The sequence below is a fragment of the Zalophus californianus genome, chromosome 3, assembly GCF_009762305.2.
Source record: "Zalophus californianus isolate mZalCal1 chromosome 3, mZalCal1.pri.v2, whole genome shotgun sequence".
Classification (NCBI taxonomy): domain Eukaryota; kingdom Metazoa; phylum Chordata; class Mammalia; order Carnivora; family Otariidae; genus Zalophus; species Zalophus californianus.
Window position 1 is genome coordinate 192,412,040 of NC_045597.1, and position 23,754 is coordinate 192,435,793.

Here is a 23,754-nt window from a genome sequence, read left to right on the forward strand (position 1 = left end):
CCACATGGCAGGGGCGGGGGTGGGAGGTGGTGGCTCCAAGGAGGCCTCGAGAGAGTCTTGCCCTGGTCTGCATCCAGATCTCAGGCTCAGAGGCACGCAGCTGATTTTGCCAGTGCCCTGGCTTCCGTACCCAGTCCCCACCCCTGCATCCTTCCTGTTACTGCTCTTTCAAAACACATTTGACTCCCGTCTTCCCTGCTGAATCCTTTGCCAGCTTCCTGTTGCCTCTGGGCCCAGCCAGCTCTGTGGCATGGCTCACAAGCATCCTCAAGAGCTGTGGCTACGCCCTCCCCTCCAGTTCTTTCTTAGCTCCTGCACCCGTGCCTGCACCCTGAGGCCCCTTGCAGTGGTCAGGCCCCCTCATTTCTTTGTCTGGAAGCAGTGGGGGATCGGTTGCTGGTCCGGGAGCCCTGGCCTCTCCTCTCTCCCATGCTGGCTTAGGCACACTGATGTTTAACTGCTGCATCTGGCCTCTCCCCCGATACACAGGGTGTCCTCAACCTGGCCGTCTAGTGCCTGGGGAGTGATGGTCACTCAGTGCGTCCTCGTGGGATGAGTGTGTGAGCGCGTGGGATTCCTGCCTGGAGGTGTTCAAAGCTTCTGTGCAGAGTCAGGGATGCTGTGGAAGGGTTTTGGCGTGTGATGGAGCTTGAGTTAGATCATTCTGTGAGGCCCCGTCGGTGCCGGGCCTCTGACCCTGTGAGAGGTGTAAGGCATCTGTGGGGTCGCGCACAGCGCTGTGCTGTCCTAGAACGACACACACGTCCACACTCGACAGCTTGGGGGATTGAAGTGCGATTCGCTTCGCTAGGGTCGGCTCTGCTGCTCACGTGTGAAGTGTCGGAGGGATGCTGTACTTGGTGGTGACAGCATTTCCTTCTAATGTTTTATCCTTTGACTTTCACGTCCACGTGTTTAACGTGTTTAGTGAACCGTCTGTGAATGCAGATGCTCACATTTGTCACTTGTGCTGATCTCATTTTCACTGTGTGTTTCATTTCCTCCCATTCGGCCCGCAAGCTCTCCAGCGACGAGGCGGTGAAGAGAGTGTTAGCTGGAGAGAAGGGGGACCTGAAGGGAAGGACCTCACTGACGTCAAAAGCTCAGGAATTGGACAATAAGAATGCACGAGAAGAAGAGCCCAGAGTTCATAAAGATAAAGAGGTGACTTGCAAATTGCACATATTCAAAAATGAAATAATGAGTCTTTTTATAGTTCAGGTGAAGACATTTGTGAGTGATATTGTTGTTTGACCTTCTTTCCAGGATAAAAGGAACTCTGACATAAACGAGAGAAGTACAAGCAGAGATCAAAAACAGAAAGAAGTGAGGGAAGAAAGCGAAGCGAAGGAGAAGGAGAAGACGAAGGAGAACGACCGTGACAGACATAAAGATCCTGAGCGAGACAGGCACCGGGAGGGGGAGAGAGAGCGAGCCAGAAACCGGGCCAAGCAGGACAGAGACCGAGGCGATAGGGACCACGACAGAGACCTGGCCCGCGCGGGGGAGAAGAGGAGCGAGAGTGGAAAGGAGAAAGAGAGGGCGAAAGAGCGGGACAGGGAGCGCGAGCGGGACAAGGCCCGGGGCAGGGACAGGCGGAGGGTGCAGGACGGGGGGCACTCCCGAGGCCCGGACAGGGAGAAGGCCAGAGAGCTCGGCAACCCCGACGGAAAGGTAACGTCCCGCTTCAAAACCTCTGTCTCTCAGAGGACTTTGTGGTGTTCTTGAAGGTGTTTCCCGTCTTTGTCACCGCGTGACTGGGACTCTGCTGCCCTCTGGCACCGCGGTGAAGTGGAGCCGCTCGGGCATGCCCAGCAGAAACCCAAACCGACCCCAGTTTTTGCTGGGGTTCCGAGGTGCACCGCTCTCGCCTCGGGCTGCGTGTGTGCATTGGGCTGTGTTCTGAGGACGGGGGCCCATTCTGTAGCGGCACGAGGGGGTCCTTCCGAGCTGCCCCGGTCGTGTGCATGCTCCTGGCACAGCTGAGTTTACCGAGGCTCAGGGCTCCTCTTTCAGTCTCGTGGGCGTTAGCAGATACATACAAGGCTTCTGTTACTGTAATTTTTGTTTAGTTAAATTTTCAGGTAAATTTATGATTGGCCAGAAAATGTGTTTGGTTTGTGTTTTCTAAATGTGCAAGTTACTCTTGGGGTCACTGTAGATAGTTCAGGTCTCCATCAGGGCTGGCGCTGCTCACCCCTGTTCTTGTGGGGACAGCATATTATGCAGTGTCTCCGGAAGGCTGTGGAAATCTCTTGGTCCCCAGCTGCTAGGAAGGAGGGAGCGGAGGTCTGGAAAGGTTCAAGGTCCGCTCACGTGATGCAGCAGCGTGGGAAGGGGCGAGGGCTGCCCTGGCACTCGTGGCTCGTGCACCTGGCTCTGTGGCATTGTGTCTCAGTGTGTGACAATATCAGGGGGTGAGGGGCCACGGGACTGACCCTTAGAGAGCCTCACGGTCTCCCATGAATGCCCTAGAGTAACGGAACCTGTGAGACAGGTCACGAAAACCGGGCTTCCTTTAGGAGTTTTAGGAATACCAAAGGCGTTCCCCATCTTTTGTCTCTTTGTAGAGGTCTAAGAAAAAGCGTTTCGCACCAACCTGAATTGTCTGAGGCACTAGTGTGCTCTCGTGTATTTTCCTGGTGTGAGGCAGCCACCGAGTGGGATAACCTCAGCCCTCCAGGTTTTCAGACGAAGTTTCCCATGCATTACGTTCACTAAAATTGCTGATGTTGTGAGGACTGTTTTTAATAGAAAGCTAATTCCAAAGAGAAGTTTTTATGGGGGGGGGGTCTGTGGGATTCTGGAGCCTAGCGGCAGTGACAGCTTGGCTTCGAGCGTGTGAGACCAGGGCGCAGGGCCTGTGCCTCTGCTCAGAGCTGGTCCGCGTTCCCCCGAAGTCGGCTTTGCGTAGATCTTTCGTGGTGGTTTTGCTGGGTCAGCTCTTCCATGGGGCGGCATCTGGGGGGCAGCGCTTGCCAGTGGCAAGGACACCCCATGTGGGCCACCTCCCAGGGAGGCTCTGGGGAGGCAGAGATTCCCTTCTAATCCGCCTCTGCTGGTCTTCACCCTGAGATCCCTTGATTCTCCTCCATTCAATTCCCATCTGGAAGAGACGATGCTGGGACCTTCTCAACCCCTCTCAGGCTGTGTATGAAGAGAAGGTGAAGTAGTAGGTGTGTGCAGAGTGTCAGGTGTGGCAGTAAAGGACCAGGTATCTGGGCAGTGTGTGCGGTGCCCCTCACCCTTAAGGGGGTGGCGGGTTAGGCTGTGCACAGCCTGGCGCCTCCAGCAGAAGTTAGGGAAACGCATCAGTGTTGAACTCGACAGTCATCCCTTGCTTTTCAGTCTTCATGGGGCACAGGGTCTGAGGTCTAGCCTCGTCTAGTCCTTACATTAGGACATGTCGGTCAGAGACTTGACTGTAGCTATGAGCTAGGGCTCCCAAGTTTCCTGTACTTCCTTTCAGGAGTATTTCCCACCCCTTTTTTTAACACCTCAAAATTTATTTATTTATTTGTTTATAAAATTTTTCTATTAACAAGTAATGTATTATTTGTTTTAGGGGTACAGGTCTGTGATTCATCAGTCTTACACAATACACAGCGCTCCCCACAATACATACCCTCCCCAGTGTCTGTCACCCAGCCACCCCGTCTCTCCTGCCCCCCTCCACTCCAGCAACCCTCAGTTTGCTTCCTGAGATTAAGAGTCTATGGTTTGTTGTTTTCTCTGGTTTCGTCTTGTTTCATTTTTCCCTCCCTTCCCCTATGATCCTCTGCCTTGTTTCTCAAATTCCATGTATCAGTTAGATCATATGATAATTGTCTTTCTCTGATTGACTTATTTCGCTCAGCATAATATTCTCTAGTTCCATCCACGTCATTGCAAATGGCAAGATTTCATTCTTTTTGATGGCTGAGTAATATTCCAGTGTGTGTGTGTGTGTGTGTGTGTGTGTGTGTGTGTGTGTGTGTGTGTGTGTGTGTGTGTGTGTGTCTTCTTTATCCATTCCTCTGTTGATGGACATCTAGGCTCTTTCCATGGTTTGGCTATTGTGGACATTGCTGCTATAAACATTGGGGTGCAGGTGCCCCTTCGGATCCCTACATTTGTATCTTTGGGGTAAATACCCAGTAGTGCAATTGCTGGGTTGTAGGGTAGCTCTATTTTCAACTTTTTGAGGAACCTCCATACTGTTTTCCAGAGTGGCTGCACCAGCTTCCATTCCCACCAATAGTGTAGGAGGGTTCCCCTTTCTCTGCACCCTCGGGAGTATTTCCTGATGGAGAGTCTGAAGCTTTTGCTTGACAAGAACCCTCCATTGGAAAGTGCCCCCCACCCTCCTGGCCCAGAATGAGCAGGGGCCATGTTTCCATGGTGGCTGGTAGTTTCTCCTGTTCACTCCTTCCCACACTTTCAGATTCCCCATGTTTAACTGGGCGTTTCCAAGAGGTTTGGCCTCAGGTGGGCATCCCATGTGCCCCACTATTCCATAGCTTCCTGGGAGGCGCTGCCCCGAGCCCCTGTGCCCCCGGTCTGCCCCACCAGGAATGATCCAGACAGCCCTTTGGGATGAGGGCTGCATACCAGCTGCAGATACTCAGGCCTGGAGTGGGATGGGTGCTCTTAAGGGAAGGGTGGTCTCGCTGCTGCTCAGCTAGAAACATCTGGCACCTTGATGTGTTTTTGGATGTAATAGATTTGAATCATTCTAGAATGTGACAATTTTTTTTCTTAACAGTCCTCAAGCTCAGGGGAGGTGTCTAAAAAGCTGCCAGATGGATCTTTGAAAGATTCCAAAGCTGAAACAGAGGTAAACTTTAAAAAATAATTTCAAGGGACATAAACTGTGGCTGTGTTGACGTGGCGACTGCCATGCTGTGGTCTCTTCTAGTCTGTGGAGACCCGGGGGTGGGGACGTGGCGCAGGGTCACGCGTGAGCCCCGGCTTCTGTGCTGGGCTCCGGGCTTTCCTCATACACTTGTTTGACAGGTATGACATATGGGGTACAAAGGGATGGGGGAATCATTTGGGAGAGGGTCTGGTGGAGCTTCAGATGAGTCTGGGAGAGGATCCAGTCACCAGGCAGACTGGGACAGCTGAGGTGCTGGAGGCATCCCTCTGAGCTCTGCTTGGCCTGTGTGGGGCCCCGTGGTGCATGTCCTGTGGCTGGGGCGCAGCCGAGGCTGGGCCACATCATCTCCCTGTCTCCAGGCCGTGGAGGTTAGACTTAGCCCAACTTTCCTAAAGCACTTTGCATTTTAGAGAACGTGTCCAGGCAGCTGCAGGGAAGGACGGACCAGGTGTGGTGTGGAGGATGAGAGGCCAGTTAGGAGGGCATTATGGCAGGCTGAGCAAAACCTTGTGGCTGGTGTGTGCTCTGTTTAAATGTGTGTATGTTTGCACTCGGAATTGTCACAGATGCATGCGAGGAATTAGCATATAGCAAGGGAGATGGAGTTCCTCAAAAACACATCTGATAAGACCGTGCTTCTCGGTGTGGTTGGTGGATTGCTGGGCTTTGGAGAGCTTTGCAGAAAGACGGATTTCCGAATTTAGAGTGAAGGAAGTCTGAGTGTCCTCTCTTCACCCTCAGGCCTGGGGTGCTGAGCCGTGCTCAGCTGGAATCCATTCCTCTTTAGCAGAGGGTGGTGTTCTGTTTCCTCTTTGTTCTTCCTTGAGCAGAGCTTGACTAGTAAATCTACTCAAGGCACTGCTGTGTCATGCATCAACTAATTCTTTTCCATTCTCTTTTCTTTAAGACTGAGATTTCCACTAGAGCATCCAGGTCAGTGACAACAAAACCATCAAAACGGCGATCCAAAAATTCAGTGGAAGGTACTGCAAATTTATCATATAAGGAGCTGAAAATATGGGTATTAATCACAGTATCTGGTAGAAAAAATATCTTGTGGCTAGAAGGCAGGTCTGCCATTGGGGGGATAAACAAAGACTATGTGAAAAGGGTGAAGATATGTCTCTCTCTCTCTCTCTCTCTCTCTCTCTCTCTCTCTCTCTCTCTCTCTCTCTCTCTCACACACACACACACACACACACACACGCACACATCTGTGCGTACGTGTGTGAGCCCGTGACACCAGCGGCTGGTAGTAGCACCTCTTTGCTGGAGATCTGTTGCTATCTAAAAGATGTGATCGAATTTTAATTTTCCAGAAATGGTTATCAGTCACCCATGTTTCATTGACTCTTGTCATTTGAAGTGGTAGGCTGAAAGTAATCCTGACTCGGTGGCCAGCAAGAGCATCCTGCTCATGGGTGATGTTCATGCATTTAAAAAACAGCAGGACCGATCCTTGGGAGTCGTGCTACTGAGAGCTGAGGTTGAGGCGAACAGGCCTGGCCGGGGGTTTGCCCGAGTAGCACCGGTTCAGCCCGACTGACAAGCCGGACTGGGGGGTCTGTCCAGGGCGGGCAGGTACTGCTGGGGGCCGGTAGTGTTGCAGGTTTTCAGGTGAAGTGTGAGCTTACTTTGAGCGGTGGTAGTGTCTGAAACATTGTCCTTTTCCTAAATGGTAAGAGTTAGAGCAGTATGGCAGGAGTGCCGCAGTTGGGATTTCTCATTTGGACGTTACACTGAGACAGAAAGCCCCACTTCAGAATAGTACGTGAGGCTTTCATGAGCTTGTCCCTCTGCGGGCATCTCTGGGGACAGGATGTTGGCAGTGTCGGCTGCAGGGTGTGCCGACCGTGTCCCCTACACCTTTTCCACGGTGTCCAAGGCTTGCTGCTGAGTCTGGGAGGGGAAAAACGAACAGTGCTATCTCTTTTGAATTGCTAGTGAAATTGTGCATTTTTATGTGTGTAATTTGTATTGGCTCCTCGGGCTTGTCTGTTCTTTGTGGGATCCCTCACTGCTGTGAGCCGTTTCAGTGTTGTTCTTAATCGGCACAAGCTCACTGTATGTTAAGGACATCCGCCAGTTTTTAAATAAGTGTTTGTCCCCCCCCCCCTGCCCCAGTTCATTTCTGTTCATTATGTTAGTTCCTGATTTGCCTGAGTGTTTAATTTTTATGCACTGGAAATGGCCAGTCTTTTTTTTTTTTTTTGTAGTTTGTCCAGAGATTTGAGAGATGAAGATTTGTGTTTTGTCATGCGTTTATATATTTAATCTTTTTAGTTATTTCTTATTTTAATACATGGTGTAAGGTGATGCTCTCCATTTCAGAGTAACTCACCAAGTGTTCCAGAATCATTAATTTTAAGCCTTTTTATGTGCTTACTCTTCCAGATTATTTATAAAAGCATTGAGTCAAAGAATCTCCCCCCCACAAACAGAACTAATAAATTTATCAGGATTGAGTTGGACTCATGTTAAACTTACGCTTTTGTTATTTGGGGAAGATTGGATACTTCTGATTCCAAGTCAGTATGGGAGTCTCCCTATGCATGTGCTGGGCTGTGTCTGTTAGTCACGGGTCACGACAGTTTGTTTTTAGTTTGTTTAGAGATGGCATCTTCTTTCCCTTCCCTGTTTCTTAGTGATGATTGTTGGAGCATAGACGCATCATGGACTGTGGTCACTGCACCGCAAACCTCACCTTGTGTTCAATCTTAGCCCGCAGTTCTTCTGTCGAGTTGTGATTTTTTTGTAAACGGACAGTTGTTATTGTCTTTTTTCCTAATAACTCGGGATGTGTGCGTCCGAGTTTGCTGGCGAGCTTGTGCCATAGGGCTCCTTTCCTGTGGCCTCTTAGAGAGAGAATTACAGAGGTTTGCAGGCTTTCTGAGACTAGCTTTCCCCAGCTGTCGATAAGCTCGTGGACTCTTTCCTTCCCTGCCGGCGAGCTGGGCGTGGACCTCACCGCACATCCTCACCCAGCGGGGCTGGTGCTCCACTCCGATCTTCTGCCTTACTGAAATGGGCCACATTTGGGCGAATGTCCAGCATTCAGAAGGTGTAGGAGGCACAGGACCTCCATGTTCTGCCCGAGGGGAGAAGCCTTGCATTTATTAGAGTGCGGGGTGTCATGTTTGTTAAACATATTTAGAATCTTAAAGCTATTCTAGAATCTCCATAGAATCCAAAAAAGTTTCTTCATAAGAATATGATACTTTTGGCTTATTATTAAGTAGCACATTGTAGCAGAATAATGTACTATGAGTGAGTATACTATGCAGCATTACAAATTAAGCTTAATACAAACTTTCGTTATGCAATTTCATATCAGGAAGAAGGGACTCTAGAACCACTGAAAATAGTCTTTCCCCTGAAAAAGAACATAACTCTTCCTACCGTAAAGCTAAGAAGGAACATGCCGTGAAACAGCTCGGTAAGGCGACGCAGGCCCCAGTCGAGGCCGCGAATGTCGGGGAGTCGGAACCTTTGCTTCCCTTTGACCACCGAGCTGGTGGAGCCCTGTGGGTGGAGCCCTGCTGGACATGGGGCCTGGACCCAGAGCGGAGCAGGGGCAGAAGGGCACGTAAGCCCTGCCTGCTGAGCTCTGGGGCCACCCCAGCCACCTGCCCATTTCCTACAAGTCAGTCACGGGCTGGGATTGTCCCCTTGAGTCTTCCTTTATTTGTTCTGCAGATATTTATGGCGTACCTGCCCTTCTGGGGCACATAATGTGGAGGGACAAGTCAGATAATCAAGAGACCACAGGGTGTACACTTCCATGTTAGCGATGAGTCTTCTGATGGAAAAAGTAGCCAAGAGGGGTGGGGATGTAGGGGCGGGTGCACGGGCAGAGGGGCTCTGAGGAGGGACGTCTGGACAGGGAGTTGACTAGGGTGAAGGAGGACATGCACGTGTCCAGGAATGGGCAGGGGCCCTGAGCTGGCGACAGGCTTGCCTGTTTGAGTGGCAGGAGGCGCAGCAGTGAGGCTGGGCGGGGGGCGAAGGGATAGGAGAGGCCGCACGAACAGGCAGAGGCCCGAGGTCTGGGGCCACGGAGGCCGAGAGTTTTGTAGTGAGTGTGAGCCGAAGTCCTTGGAGGACAGTAAGCAGGACAGAGGCGTGATTTGACGGTGTTAGCAGCGTCCCCTGTTCAGAGTGCGGGGAGGCAAGTGTAGAGGCTGGACAGCAGTTCACGTCCCGTTGAGACTGACGGCCGGGACCCGAGTGTCACAGGTGAGGATGTGTTTGTTGGAAGGGATGACAGAGTCGCTGGGTGACTGGGTGGCCCTTGTTAGGAGAGGGCACAGCGAGAAGATCCGTGGAGGGGTCTGGGCAGCCACGTGGTGCTGTTGCTGGAGTGCGAAGGCTTTGGGAGAAGCCAGTTGCTGGGATGGGGGACAACGCCACGCATTCAGTTTCCCACAGGTGGGGTTGAGGTGCCCGCGGTGCAGCCCAATGTGTGTGTCAGGACAAGAGCGGAGCGGGAGGCCTGCCATTCAGGGAGGGAGCTGGGGCAACTGCAGGTGAAATCAAAGAAGTTGGGGTTTTTTACATGGTGGTCTTTCCTGCCGTCACGTGAAGATCCAGGTGAAACTGGTGTAGGGGAGTGTGGAGATAAAGATGGTGGACCCCAGAGCTGGCCAGGACCCACAGGGTCCTGCTCGGAGAGCCCTGGGAGGGAGGAGCGGCGGTGGGGGGGCCTCCTGTGAGCCTGGTGTAAACCCGTTTGTCCCGACCAGAGCACCCGCATACAAAAACTTCTACAGTGTTTTAATCTGTCGTTAACCATTTTACGTCAGGAAGAAAGGAAGATACTATTTCAGCTAAAATGTTAGATCCCGTAATGTCTGGATTAAATCATGAAGCAGATCAGGAAACTGCAACTTCAGAAATCGGTAAGAAAAAGGTATTCTTTAGTTTACATTCCTCACCACCTTGATAAGAAATATTTACCTCTCAGCATAGTTATATATTTTATTCTAACCAAGAGATAGTGAAGATCAGAAATGACTTATATGCCACTTGCTCTAATTTGCTAAATTATATGTTAAAGAATATTAACTCAGTTTTAGTTAACTTTTACATGCCTTTCTATGTGTAACTTACTTTCGCATCTAGATCAAGATGCTTTCTTTATCTTGCTGTTGGATTTTTGCAAAATGATGTGGGTGGTCAGAGAAATGGTCGTTCAGCTCTCCCATCCTGCTCTGCTGTGTTGTATTAAGAAAATGACCCATAATAAAGATTTTAAGGATTTTAACATCTTTGTATGTGAGCGAGTGCTTTCCCTTTAAGAAGTTGAGCTCGAGAGCAGCTGTGTTTGCCGGCTGCATCCTTGGCTCAGCAGGGGCACAGCCTAAAAGGCAGGCCTCTTAAAAGGTGGTCTTGACTGATCTTAGTCCAAGCAGGTCAGCCTTCCGTGGTTTATCTAGTTCCTCAGCGGTGTGGGGTGACCGACTGGGAGGTGCTGAACGGGAGCGGGATGGGTTCTCACTGAGGAACACTTCACCGCGGGCTTGCACGGTGCAGTTCGCCCACATCTTGTGAGAGTGTATGTGTTTCCTCCCTGCGGAAGCCTCTCCCAGCTGTGGGCCGGTCCAGCCCGGTCCGAGCAGGGAAGCACCAGGCAGTCCCTGTGCGGCAGGAGAGGGCCTGGGTTGTGCTGCCCGTGTGGGCAGATCTGCCTGCAGCCCAGGCCAGTGGGAAGATCCCGTTCCTCACGTTTGCCCGCCTCTTGGCCTTGAGCTAGCTTCATGGGTACGTTCTCTGAGCCACAGTGACCTCGTGGTAGGTGGGTCTAAAAACACCCGCCTTGAGACTCAGTGAGATCTGTCCATAAAGTGGCTGGTGTGTCCCATGTGTGCCTACTGGATCTGCTTTGTAGATCCCTCTTTAGTGACCGCGAGCCCTACGTCAGGTGAGGCATGTCATCCTGAGATGGTAACATGGATTTAAAATAAAGTGCAGTGGTTATTCAGACATGCATCCTCACTTTGTAGACACTAGGTACAGCTCAGTGTCCCGGGAGCCGGAACCCTGCAACACCCGTGGTTCTCAGTGGAGAGCTTGGCAGGCATTCGAGCAGAGCCTGGTGCCACCTAGTGGCCAGAGAGGGGTCCTGCACCCTGTCCCCAGGTGGTCCTGGGACCGTAGGCGCCTCCTCCCCTCCCCCTAACATTGCATGGGTCCTGGGCCCCTGTCGTCACTGTCATGCCAGTCACAGATGTCACCTTGTGCTGCCAGCCATTTGACTTCTGGGATTCAGGGTTTGTCAGCGGTTGTCACAGTTGCTGATTTTCGTTGAGTGTGATTTCCAGACCCAGTGCCTGAGTCGGTCAGGGAGCCTTTCCTCGCGCTTGCCCTTCACCTTGAGCTGGTGCTTGTAAGCTGCGCCGTGCCCCCGATGTGCCTGCAGACCTGGGCCCTGGCCAGCCTGCACCTGATGGCGGCCGTGTGCTTTGTCTTTCAGGGACGCTGAAGAGCTCAGCAGGGGAATTACCCACTTCTTTCTCAAACACGAACCATTTCTTCCCTGCCCCCTCGGAATGCCCGCTGTGTGATGAGCCTCATTCTCTTCACAGTTGTTTGACGGTCCGGGTTCTCCTGGAACCCTGTGCCTCCATGTGTCTTCACCTTGCTTGGGTTCCGCCACTCATGTCTGTTTTATCGTGTAAAGTTTTTTATTATGAAAAATGCAGAGAAGTAGGAAGAGTGATGAGCACCCTTCAACCTCTCACACAGATTCAGTGGTTCTAATGTCTCGTCATACGTGCTTTATTTAGAGCCATGTATTTTTATGAATGATTTCAAAGTGTATTAAAACACCGTAACACTTCAGGGGCGCCTGGGTGGCTCAGTCATTAAGCGTCTGCCTTTGGCTCAGGTCATGGTCCCAGGGTCCTGGGATCAAGTCCCACATCAGGCTCCCTGCTCAGCGGGAGGCCTGCTTCTCCCTCCCCCACTCCCCCTGCTTGTGTTCCCTCTCTCGCTGTGTCTCTGTCAAATAAATGAATAAAGTCTTTAAAAAAAAAAAAAAACAAAAAACACCATAACACTTTAAATACTTCAGCCTGCAGCTCAAAGAACAAAGAAGACATGCTCAGGCACAGCCACGTCACTGTTGTCTCCAGCAGGGTTGCCGTTCCCCAATAGTATTGAAATCTTAGTGACTCAAAAGTGTTATTTTTCAAAACCAGGATTCCATTAAGATGAACACACTGTAAATTTTTTATTCTTTTTTTGTCTTTTTAAATGACTCGAATCTCAACAGCCCGCCCCCCCACCGTGCGCCCTCTGTGCGCCCACCTTGCGCTTTTAGTCTCACACACTGGCTTTGGAAGAGATGAGGTTGCTTGTCTTGTAGAATGTTCCACCCTCTGGACACGTCCATTTCCTTGTGATGTCGCTTCACTTATGACATTCCTCTCTCCCCCGCTTTTCCCCCTGTTTCTGTTTGATCTAAAGTCCTCATTAGATTTGGGTTGGAACATCTGGCTTCGCTCTGACCCCTACATAGGCAAAGCTGTGCCTTTATCTTGTGTCCTATCTGGATACACTAGTGTTTTGCATCCCATAACAGGTTGCTGAGACTGATCGCTGGGCCAGGTGGAGCCCCTCATTTTAAGGCCTGGTTATTCGTTAGCATTTACACTTGGATGTAGTTAGCACCTCTGTGCTACTAAAATTTGCACAGCACACGGGCATAGTGGGAAGCTGCTTGCGGCTGTGTTGTGGGCTGTACCTGGTGAGTTTCAGGGATGGTAACTGACAGAGGGGCACTTGGCCAGGCACAGCGCTCCCTGCTTTATAAAGCACAGGATCTCATTACAATAGCACCATAAGCTGGGGGCAAAATGGCTCCGAAGAGGCGAGGAGCCTGCTCAAGGTGCGGCACTTGGGGGCACTGGAACTTAGGAAATCAGGACGCCACGGCCCGTATCCTTACCTGCCAGGTTCATTCATTACCGATAATTCAGACAACAGATTTTTTTGCCAGTTCATAATAATTTTTATTTTTTATGGGTGTATTATTTATTTTCTTTAAAGCTGTTATTTGGCAGACTGGTTAGTCTGCCCTCTATGATTAAGAATTGATTGTATATTATTAGAATTAGTATTATTATTATAGTATGTATTATTATTAGTATTATTAGTTATAGCTTGTTTTTCTGTTGTGTTTGTGTGTATCAGAGTTTTAGTAAACTTTAAGAATATTAGGAAAAAGTTAAAACAACCATCATAGGCCTCTCCAAAAAAAAAAAAAAGAATGTCACTAGACGTTTGAAGACAGGAAATGGTGCAGAGTGTCAACAGTCCCCTCCAGCTTTGGACAGAAGGTGTTGGATTTGAAAGTTACTTATTGCGCTGGTAGGTTTTGAACAGTGTAGGAAATTTTTGACGTTTTCAAATAAAATGTAACAATCTAAAATTCTTGCATGTTTTCTTTTAAAATAGATAACCTACAGTTGCCAAGCTTATTTTATTTTTACATTTGTTTTAGAATTTAGTATTTCATATTGATTCTTTGGCTACCTTAGATGTCATAAATAATTACTTGAATCAGGCTGTTTAAATTATCATTTTTATAGATTAAAAAAATTTCCTTAGAAAATTATGTCATCTACTGTATGAAGTTCATTACATAAATTCAGTTCTTTGATGGCTAATGATAGGTTGATTCTGATATAAACTGTTTATTTGAATGCTTTTAAGAAATTATAAGATTGTATTTCAGGAAAGGGGACATTTTTCTAACTTTATTTTTGTCTCCTGGTTTCATTTTAGAGTGGGCGTCCTTTAGTGATGGGTTAGTTTTCTACCCTGAGTCCTACCACATTAAAAATCTTTTCCTCCAGCACCTCCTTGCTCCCCCCTTATTTTTAATGTAAAAAATGTTTTATTTCTCAGGTCTTAGATATTTTTTCTATTTTTATAGACATTGGCTCATTAGTCAGTAGTTCCACGAGTTCGGGAGCTTTCAACATGTCTAGGATTATGGACTATGCCAGAGATACTTTTCTTTTCCTCCTGCTTTGCTGAAATTGTCACCTATCTGCAGCTTCTCAGCTGGGCCTGGCTCCAGTGGGGAGGTGGGTGGAGACAGGTAGCGTCAGGAAGGTTCTGCAAATGGGGGTGCAGCGGCCAGTTTGCTTTGGCTGTGGGCACCCCCAACCTCCTCCTGGGCTGAGTGAGCATGGGGTCTTCTCATATTCTGGGCACCCCTTCCCTCTCCTGATCCCACAGCCGCAGCTGGGAGGAACGTTCTTGGTGTGAGTTCTCAAAAGCTGCCTTTGGTCAGTCTTCTGTAAGCTCGCAGTGTGGGAGAGTGTGGATGAGTGTGTGTGCTCTCTGTTAATGAAGCCATAGAGGACCAGCCTGCCGTGTACATCATAATGACTCATTTTAAACTGTTTTCTGCCAGGAACAAAAGAAGCTAATACTAACTCAGCTAGTGTTTCAGATGAGAATTCTGCTAGTCTGTGGCGTGAGAACGTTGAGCCAGAACCAGCAGTGAAGCAGAAAGGTAAGGACACCCTCTCTTCACTCCTTTCCTGGTGAGGGAGCCTGAGCCGCTCCACACGTGTACTGGGGGCACCTCTCTCCCCGGAGGGTGGCAGCCAGAGCTGCAGGGCCCCGTCGGCTCTTTGACGCACACGGGGTCCAGTCCCTGGTTTTTCACACCAACAGGACCGGATGTGGTGAAGGACCCCTTTTTGCCCTTTTACATCAGCTAGGGTAGGGCACGCTGTCCCTGTATGGCGGCCTCTCCCGGGTCCCCAGCGCTCTTTCGGAGGTAACGTGTGGAGCCCAGGTGGCGTCGGAAGGCCCAGAAACCAGCTTCAGAGTCAGTGCTGGGGAGTCCCGCGGGCCGAGCCGTACACCACTCAGATTTCACCCAGATTTCATGTTCAAAGGGGACTTCGAGGCAGCTTGAAACACCATCCCGACCCGGTGTTTCTATCTGTCATGTTTTCTGGGTGTCTGAAGTTGTGCCTCGGTGAGATTCTGCTCTTGGCCTAATATTCTCAGCACTTACACTGTGTTGAAGGACACATTTGGCATTTGGCGGGGCCTGGAGCTCCTCGCAGGCTTGGCAGGGTGCTGGTGCCCCAGAGCCAGCGCTTGTGGGGAGGGCTGGTGCTTGTCAGTGTGTGTGCACTGAAATGTTTGCTGACGGCCTGCTGTGTGCAGTGAGTGCCCCAGTGAGCAGAGCCAGCCTGGAGGACGCCCTTTGCGGTGGTCTGGGCGGCCAGGGACTTAGCCCCGGGGTGAGGTTGGAGAGAGCCTTCAGGCGGGGAGCGGAGGAGCTGGGCGGGGGGGCAGCCCCTGCGGGAGGCCCGTGCTGCTGTTGGCGTGAGCGGCTCGGTCACGTGTGGGTCACGTCAGTTTGGGAGGCTTAGTGAGTGGTCCATGAGAGAGTGGCCTGGGCTGGAGTGGGCGGTGGGGGGACGGGCAGGTCCCAGGGTGCTTCAGGCAAGGGCTCTACCAGAGATGGCATGTGAGTGGCCAGGGGTCTGGTTGCCAGGGCGAGGCAAAGAGGCTGAGCTGGTGAAGGGTCCAGAGAAGACCTGAGTGTCTGTGAGGCAGGAGCCCCCGCCAAAGGGTGGGAGACTCCATCTGTGAAGGGGGGGCCTGCTGTGTGCACTGTCCATCTGGATGTCGGCCTTGAGATCCAGCAGCTGCACATGAACCCGCAGTCTGTCCCCAACACTGATGGTGTGAGACTGGAGGAGAGCCCAGGGGTCTGGAATCCAGGGCCCCAGGCTGCACAGCGGCTGCCACCCGCTGGGCTCTGCCAAGTGCACTCCAGGTGGCATGGCATGAAGGAGAGGCTCTGCTGCCCAGGGTCGGGTCCAAGCCCTCACTGCTGTCACCCCATCCTTCTAGTGGCGCTATCTAGAAACATGATTTCCAGGCCCTCCTAACCCGCAGTTTGTCGGGCCCTTTGGGAGCTGGGCCTGTCCTCTGCTCTGTGCAGTGTGACCTCTGGGAGGTTCCTGTGTTCTGTACACATAGGTCCTGTGGGGCCCCCCACTTCCCTTTGCCCAGAAGGGCCAGAGTTCTGAAGTCTGCGCCAGCAGACAGACTGAGGTGTCTGAGGAGCGCTGTGTGTCCTCAGGGTAACCTGGGCCCAGTCCTCGTGCATGTGAAAGGTCCCTGTGTGGAGGTGGGGCTGTGGTTTATGGGGGGCTGCACGGCACCTCCCGGGGGTCCTTGGCTCCGACTTGGACCCATGCTGTTTTGGCACTTCTGCAGATGTGGTCCTGCATTTCAGGTGCGTCAGGCAGAGAGTATCTTCTGTGACCTTGAGTCTCCCCTCCCTACAGTGCTCCCGCTCATTTCCTGGTGGCCACATAGGTCCCATTTGTCCCTAAAACGCAGCACTGGAAGGAGGAGGTAGGCCCATGGGGAGCTGGAGAAATGTCCTCGTTCAGGAGCTGATGGAAGAGCCGTTGCTGACAAGCTAGGGAGGGAGGGCCCTGGTTGCTGTCACCCCGTCACGAAAAGGGCGTCACACCTCCTCGTCTCTCATGCTCCCTGGCTTATCAGTTGTTGCCTCATCTCGAATCTCTCTCATTTATGTCTGTGACCTGCCTTCTTCATACTCCTGTTCCCTCTTTCCGTTAATAGCATTTTAGAATTCATAGTGTGCTTTGTTCTTTGTCTTTCGATCTTTGAAAATAAAGTGATAGCAGTGGGATCCTAGGAAAGGCCCTGTGTTCCCTGACAGGTCTGCCGTTGCTTAGTTTGTGTTGTTCCCTAGTCCTGCTACTTGATACACAGAGCTTTACTGACACAGAAGTCGGTTTTCTGATGTCCTTTTTTTTTCTTTTTTTTTGCAGGCGGCTCCCCTAGTGATGCAGGTGAGGAACGGCCTGAACTAAGTATATTTGGTATAAATTGTGCGTGTGCGTGTGCGTGTAGACACTAACATGTACTGTCAGATTTGTTTTACACAGTGAGTTAGTGAAGGTAATTGAAGGAAATATAACTCTACCACTTTAAGATTTAATTTATATATCTTATGTTCCAGAAGAATGTATTACGATTCTTTCCAGAATAAAAAGTATATTTCTAAATTCGAAGTCTGATTTTTCTAAATTACAAAGTCTGATTTCTAAAACACAAAGCCCTTTTACTTAAAAGGCAGGAGTAAATTTAATTGCCTTAACAGTTAGGGGTTGTTACTTACTGATTAAATCTTTTTATTAAAATGAAGAAAGGTTTATTCAGATTATAAAAACAATTTGATATATACCCAAAGTATAAAGTTTTTTAAATGCAGAAAAATATCAAGAAGGAAATGAAAAACACTGTTTCTAACCTAACTGAATGTCCTTCTAGAACACCCGTTGTGTATGTGTGTGTGTGTTATTAGATACGTTACGGTCCTTAGTTACATGTTAGGACGGTGACACTGTTTTATGCAAAGGGTCTGGCGAGTAACTGCCAGAGTCTGCTGGTGTGACCCACCATCGTCACTAACACAAGTGGTGGTTGGTGAACAGCTTGACACACAGGATCACACGCGTCCATCCCTCTTGGGTTGTATTTCCTTTATGTTAAATTGCTTGACTGGATCAACCTACCTTTTGAATTCTATTTCTTGAGAAATTGAACCAGTTTGTATTTCCAGGGTTTGAGTGCACCCATCTCCCCAGATCTTCACCAAATCTAGATACAAAATGTGTTTTATCTTCATGAAAATGATGGATGAATAAAGTTCATATATATTTGCGATTATTTAATTGCTGTCTTTTCAAATACTTATTACCTGTTTGTGTTTCTTCCTTTGTGAATTGCTCACTGGATTATCATGGTTCAGAAGGAGAAGGGGGACCTTCTGGCCCAGAGAAGCCCGAGGCGTCTGAGAGTTCTGAGCTGCCGAGTGAGCTTCCAGCCAACATCAGGTCGGTGGGCTCCTGTCCAATGCCCAGGGCGCTGCCTGCTTCTCTCTGCACCTTCTGCAGTTTGTTTAGTGCTTAAGCTCAATTATGAGGAAATACGTGTACAAAGAAAGCAGAAACCATTTATTTAATTTTCCTATATTGGGTATAAGTTACTACACGTAGGACATTTTAAAGATTTAGGGAAATTCATAATTATGGTAAATTAAGTTTTGATTACTGAGAGTTCATGATTCCTTTTGGAGCCTTAAAATTAATGGAAACATAAGATTAAGAGGCAGATACATTTAAACCTCTGAGATTAATGGAATGTTCTTAGCATTCTGCAGACTGTGTCTCGGCTAGCATGTTGACGGTGGGAAATTAGCAGTAACACTGACCTGGGTTTTCTGTTGTGCACTTTTAGTAAATGTGCAAGTGTGTCATATCCCGTTTTTGGTTTCCCACGTTTGGGTTTAGAAGAATACCTCGGCCTGGGAGTGCGAGACCAGCACCTCCCCGGGTGAAGCACCAAGACAGTGTGGAGACCCTGACACCAGACAGGTGAGGCCTGCTCTGGGGGCTGTGCTGGGGGTGGGGGGGTGAGGCCTGCTCTGGGGGCTGTGCTGGGGGGGTGGGGGGGTGAGGCCTGCTCTGGGGGCTGTGCTGGGGGGGTGGGGGGGTGAGGCCTCCTCTGGGGGCTGTGCTGGGGGGGTGGAGGGGTGAGGCCTCCTCTGGGGGCTGTGCTGGGGGGGTGGGAGGGTGAGGCCTCCTCTGGGGGCTGTGCTGGGGGGGTGGGGGGGTGAGGCCTGCTCTGGGGGCTGTGCTGGGGGGGTGGGGGGGTGAGGCCTGCTCTGGGGGCTGTGCTGGGGGTGGGGGGGTGAGGCCTCCTCTGGGGGCTGTGCTGGGGGGGTAGGGGGGTGAGGCCTCCTCTGGGGGCTGTGCTGGGGGGGTGGGGGGGTGAGGCCTGCTCTGGGGGCTGTGCTGGGGGTGGGGGGGTGAGGCCTGCTCTGGGGCTGTCCTGGGGGTGGGGGGGTGAGGCCTGCTCTGGGGGCTGTGCTGGGGGTGGGGGGGTGAGGCCTGCTCTGGGGGCTGTGCTGGGGGGGTGGGGGGGTGAGGCCTCCTCTGGGGGCTGTGCTGGGGGCGGGGGGGTGAGGCCTGCTCTGGGGGCTGTGCTGGGGGGTTGGGGGGGTGCAGGGGTGGGGCTGCCGCAGCGGAGGAGGGGAGGAAAGCTCGGTGAGGCCCTGACCTCAGGCCCCACACCGGCCGCACGCTTCAGTTAGCTGAAGAGAAGACCGGCTTTACAGCCCGTGGGGAGATTATTCTTGGAGAGAAGGTGGGGGAGGATTTTCTGAGCATAAGAGCAACGAGGGAAAATTAGGAAAACAGCATTTCAAGGTTTAATTGTACAAAAATGTAAAACAAAAGGTCAGAAAGTCGTAAACAATATAAAAGCAAGCCACAGACAGGCTTCTCCTAAGTGTTACAGATCTCCCTGTGGATATAGCGTGATCTTTAGAGGAAAGTACAGAAAATCAAAACCAAAAAATAGGACCATAGAGCGGGCTGGACCAGAGTGGTTGGCGGTAGGGCAGAGACAGGAGCTGGAGACAGCTGTGGCCGCGTTGCCAGGGACGTGAAGGAATGACACAGTCGGTGGCGGGAGGGATGGTGTCGGGAACGTGACTCGTGCCTGTTTTTGAGATGAGGAGACTGCTGCGTGTCTGTGGTGACGGGGCCGATCCAGTGGAGACGGGGGACTGGGGCCGTAGCGGCCGCAGGGGGGAGGGTCGTTGGAACAGTGTCCCCGCGTGGTGAGGGGCGCAGAGGGACTGCTGTTGGAGAAGACGGTGGAGACTGGGCGTGTGGGTGAGTTCCGGAAGCTGAGTGCCCTCTGGTGCCCCACTCGTGAGCCCAGAGCGAGTGTGGCCGGGGAGGCCCGGAGCGGTGCTCCCAGAGAGCGGGCATCCGCCTGGGCTGGAGCAGAGGGTCCCTCTTCTGGGTCCGTGTCCCCCCCCCCCCGCCCCCAGCCTCCTGTGGGGCTGTGTCTGGAGACCCCTTAGAGCGTCAGGACCGGAGGGCCTAGAGGGAAGTTTCTGGGCATCTAGCTGTGGGGAGTGGGGCAGGGACGCTGCCAGACATCCCCAGTGGACAGGCAGCCCCACCGAGAGGACCGCAGGCCCGGAGGTCTGTGCTGTGGCGTGTGGAAGCAGGGTGCTGGGCTGCCTCCGGGGGCACGTGGTGTGAAGTGACGGGAGTCAGTGTTGCTGTGGACTTTGTTCTCCAGCTGTGGGCAGCTGCTGGGTGCAGGCACTGGGCGGGCACAGAGATGGAAATGAGGGCGGTGGTGGTCCAAGAGTGGGGTGCTCGGATTTGAGATTGGGGCTTGCTGCCAGTGGCAGTGTCCAGGGGTGACCCTGGGTGTGTGGCTGCGATGGAAGTAGGGTGGTGGCAGGAGCGCTTGGGGATCCCAGAGCCAGGCACTGGGAAGGCCCGCTTCCCAGTTAGGACGGGGGCAGTGTGGGCAGCCAGGAGTGCAGGGGGCTGCCTGGTGGCTGGCAGGGGGTGGCAGTAACAATGGGGTTGAGGGCCAGAGAGGCCGGTGGTGTGGCTTCAGAGTTGGCAGACGTTAGAATAATCTGGAAGACACAGTAAGCACAAGGAGAATGCTGGCCCTCCCTCTGGGCCTGGCCACGGGAGGGTGGCTGCTTGAGGCAGGGGAGAATGGAGAGGGCTTGCTGATGAGGGATGGTGGTGGGAGGGGCTCGAGGGGTACAGGGCTTGGGAGAGATATGGGGTGCGGTGAGGCTGGCCCTGGCGGAGGCAGGACATTGCTCGTGAGGGTTGAGGGGCCCGGCAGAGGAGCTGGGGGTGTTTGGGAGAAATGTGCACTGTTTTGAGAGCTCATACCCAAGTGCACAGTTTTCCTCCTGACCTTGTGTGTTGTCCTGAAGCAGGGGAGAGGGTGTGCATGTGTGTGTGTGTGTGTGTGTGTGTGTGCACATGTGGCCTGTGTGCTAGAGCGATCGTAGGGCAGGAGAGTTGAGGGCACTTGGTAAAGCATGGTTATGCTAAGCTGGTAGGAAAGAAGTGAGGGCAGGTGGGGCTGAGGGGGAGCTGGTGGGTGTTCGGGTCTGGAGCCTTGTGACCCAGGCCCAGTGTGATGGGCGTAAAGCCCCGGTAAGCAGAGGGCAGTTGACAGTGGTCTACAGGGGGGTGACAGTAGGTGGGGCACGGTTCCAGTGGGTGTCCACAGGAGGTCCCTTTGGATGGAGGTAGTCACCTGGGAGGACAGGGCCAGGCAGTTGGGTGTTGGACTGGTGCAGAGTGAGGGTAGGACTCGGTGGCGAGGAGGTGCTGGGCAGGGATTGGCCGCCGGGAGGAGGCCGCTGTGTTGGAGCAGGGGTCTGGGGCCACATTGCCACCCCTGCCCTGATTTTAGCCGTGTGGAAGAATAGGGCCCTCCAGGTGAGGGGCTGCAGGTGGAGGGCTGGTGTCCAGAGAGTGCAGCCGGAGGAGGAGGCTCCGAGGGCCCTTGTGAGGTCGGGGTGTAGGGTGGGGGCTCGGTGTGGTGGAGAGAGGCCGCCAGGGACGGGGGCCAGGCCTGGGTCTTCACTCAGCTTCCGCCTCTGTATTTTGTGACGTTCTAGAGGTAGGTGGTGGTTAAACTCCCATGGAGCCTGGGACGCAGGGGATCGATGCAGACGTGCAACCAGCAGCCCTTCTCCTGTAACCTAATTTCTTTTTCTTCGTAGGACAGGGAGTGGCAAACTCGTTGCCAGTGTGATTGTAGATGCACAGAACTCTGACAATGAGGCAGATGACCAGTTTGTGGTGGAGGCTGCCCCCCAGCTTCCTGAGATGTCAGAACTGGAAATGGTGAGCTAACAGGAGCTTCGGTTTCTGTCATTGCCCTTGGACGGCCCTGGAACTCCTACTCCAGCATTTAGGCGCACATAGACAAAACGTTCCTCTGATTTTTCAGTCAGATTTCTGCCTTCTTTAATTTTGTCATTGCTTTGAGGAGATCCATGGAAGCAGCATTTCGAGAATCAGCTTTTTCCTCCTTGCTTTCCTGCCCAGGTCCCCGTAGTAGACGTGGAGGCCGAGGAGAAACACGGTGAGTACCGGGCGTGGCGGGCGCGACTGTGGGAGGGGGCACCCCGTGTTGCTCAGGGGTCTGAAGAGCATCGGCAGGACACCGGCGCCCGCGTGGGCTCCTCCTCGCTTGGTGGGTTTAGTCTGGGAGACCGTGGACACTGGGCCCCGGGACCCTGGGGCTTGCTGTCAGCAGCTTCTGACGTGCTGTGCGCTTAGATTAGAGGTTCGACCTCTGGGGTCGTTCCCGAATCGACAACATTTGTAATAGTACTTGTCCTCTTGCCAAGTATCTTCTTTGATTTCAAACATCTGCAGAAGCAGAGAGAGTAGTCCAACGACCCCGCGTCACCCGGTGTCAATGGTGATCGGCTCACGTTTTCTCTAAGCCTCTGCCTGCTGCAGACCCCTGCTCCCTTAGACTCTTCTCAAGTCCTAGAGAAGATCGTTTCTTCGCTTAACGTGTCTGGTATAGCTCCAGAAGATAAGGGCTCTCTTTCAAAAAAACATAACCACAGTTCTGTTCTTGTATATTAAAAAACAAAACAATTTCTTGATATCATCAGTTTTTCCAGTTACTTTGTATATTTTTTTCTAGTTTGATTCAGAATCCAAATAAGGTCCCTGCTTTGGAGTCAGTTGATCTCTTAGGTCTCTCTTAACCTGTGCGGCCATCCCTCCCCTTTCCCTTCTAATGTATTTGCAGAAGAAGCTGGTTGGTTGTCCTTTAGAGTTTCCCGTAGTGGAGTGTTGCTTATTACATGCCCATGGTATGGTTTTTTACATATTCTTCTATTCTTGTAACTTGGTTCCAGAGACTTGATCAGATGCAGGTTTTGGGCAGGAATGCTAGTAGGTGGTGTTGGCTCTTCCTGACGTCTGCTTGTGGCGTTAGCCTGGATCATTAAGGGTTGCAGGATGGCGACATTCTCATCCCGCCCTCCCTTCCTCGAGGTTTGGCTGGATGACGCCGTGGTGCAGAGCTTCCCCCCGCCCCCAGCCTCTGATTGTGCTGTGGCGCAGCCCCTAGAAGGAGGGTTTTCCTCAGAGTGAGTCTGTGTCCTGGTACCATCAACGCTGACTAAAGAGGGCGTGTGGGGTGCTGGTTGCTGATACCTGTACGATATCTGTATGAAATCATGAGTTTTCCTCTAACGCATTTGATGGGTCTCATTTCACGTCAGGTCAGTTCTTCTCAGCGATGTTCAGATTGTCTGGTATGTAATCAGTGGGAGCCTGTTGGAACAGTACTCTGGGGCCTTTTGACACATCCTGGGAGACTGCAGCTTCCTTGTTTTCTGAGAGGACCAGATGTTTCAGGCTCATTTTGTGTATTTCCTGCTCCAAGGCTGGAACCCTCCATTTCTCCAAGGGGCCTTGCTGCGTGTTGCTTCTGGGTTGGTCGTTGTTTCTAGGGGTTTTCTTACCTTTTTTCTTTCTTTCTTTTCTTTTCTTTCTTTTTTTTTTTTTTTTTAATGAGGACACTTATCCAAGCTCATGCTGGTATTTCCAGTGCAGCTTTACTATTCTAGAGTCTTTCCTAAATTTTTTATTTTATACACGCATGTCTATCTCATGCCAAAAATCCTGGCTCCTAGCGTCAGCCGTCTGTTTGCTTCACCCTGTGGCTGGCACACACCCACAGCACCTCTAGAACACCACCGGCTATCTGTGACAACAGATTCCCGGAGACGCTGTAGGGTTTTTCTCGGGGTCTGTCTCTTCTCAGGGATGGATAACCAATTACTCTCTTGTAAAGTTACAGAACCATCCTTTGTTAGGCTATGCTTGCCAGTTTGATGTTGTTAAGTTTATTAGTTTCATTTTGGTTTCAGTTTTTAGGCATTGAAAAATCTAATTTCATTTTGTTCTATTTATGTAAAGTAGACACATTTTCGAGGTCAAATG

At 51.6% G+C, this 23,754-nt stretch overlaps 1 protein-coding gene across 7 annotated transcripts in view; it reads left to right on the forward strand.

Annotated features, from left to right (window-relative positions):
- Positions 1-23,754, forward strand: part of TRAF3IP1 (TRAF3 interacting protein 1) — a 65,583-nt gene that overhangs the window by 4,985 nt on the left and 36,844 nt on the right. For 5 of the 7 annotated variants that reach the window (XR_004819944.1, XM_035726569.1, XM_035726571.1 and 2 more), the window contains 12 exons: positions 1,021-1,164; positions 1,267-1,674; positions 4,745-4,816; positions 5,766-5,841; positions 8,193-8,294; positions 9,661-9,756; positions 14,283-14,384; positions 16,705-16,725; positions 17,688-17,772; positions 18,229-18,312; positions 21,504-21,627; positions 21,832-21,868. Coding sequence is in view for 6 of the 7 variants with exons in the window: in XM_035726569.1 (XP_035582462.1) it covers positions 1,021-1,164; positions 1,267-1,674; positions 4,745-4,816; positions 5,766-5,841; positions 8,193-8,294; positions 9,661-9,756; positions 14,283-14,384; positions 16,705-16,725; positions 17,688-17,772; positions 18,229-18,312; positions 21,504-21,627; positions 21,832-21,868 (1,351 nt within the window). In the remaining variant the exon portion in view is untranslated. The remainder of the gene's footprint in view (positions 1-1,020; positions 1,165-1,266; positions 1,675-4,744; positions 4,817-5,765; positions 5,842-8,192; positions 8,295-9,660; positions 9,757-14,282; positions 14,385-16,704; positions 16,726-17,687; positions 17,773-18,228; positions 18,313-21,503; positions 21,628-21,831; positions 21,869-23,754) is intronic. The other 2 variants (XM_035726570.1, XM_035726573.1) reach the window with 2 other exon arrangements.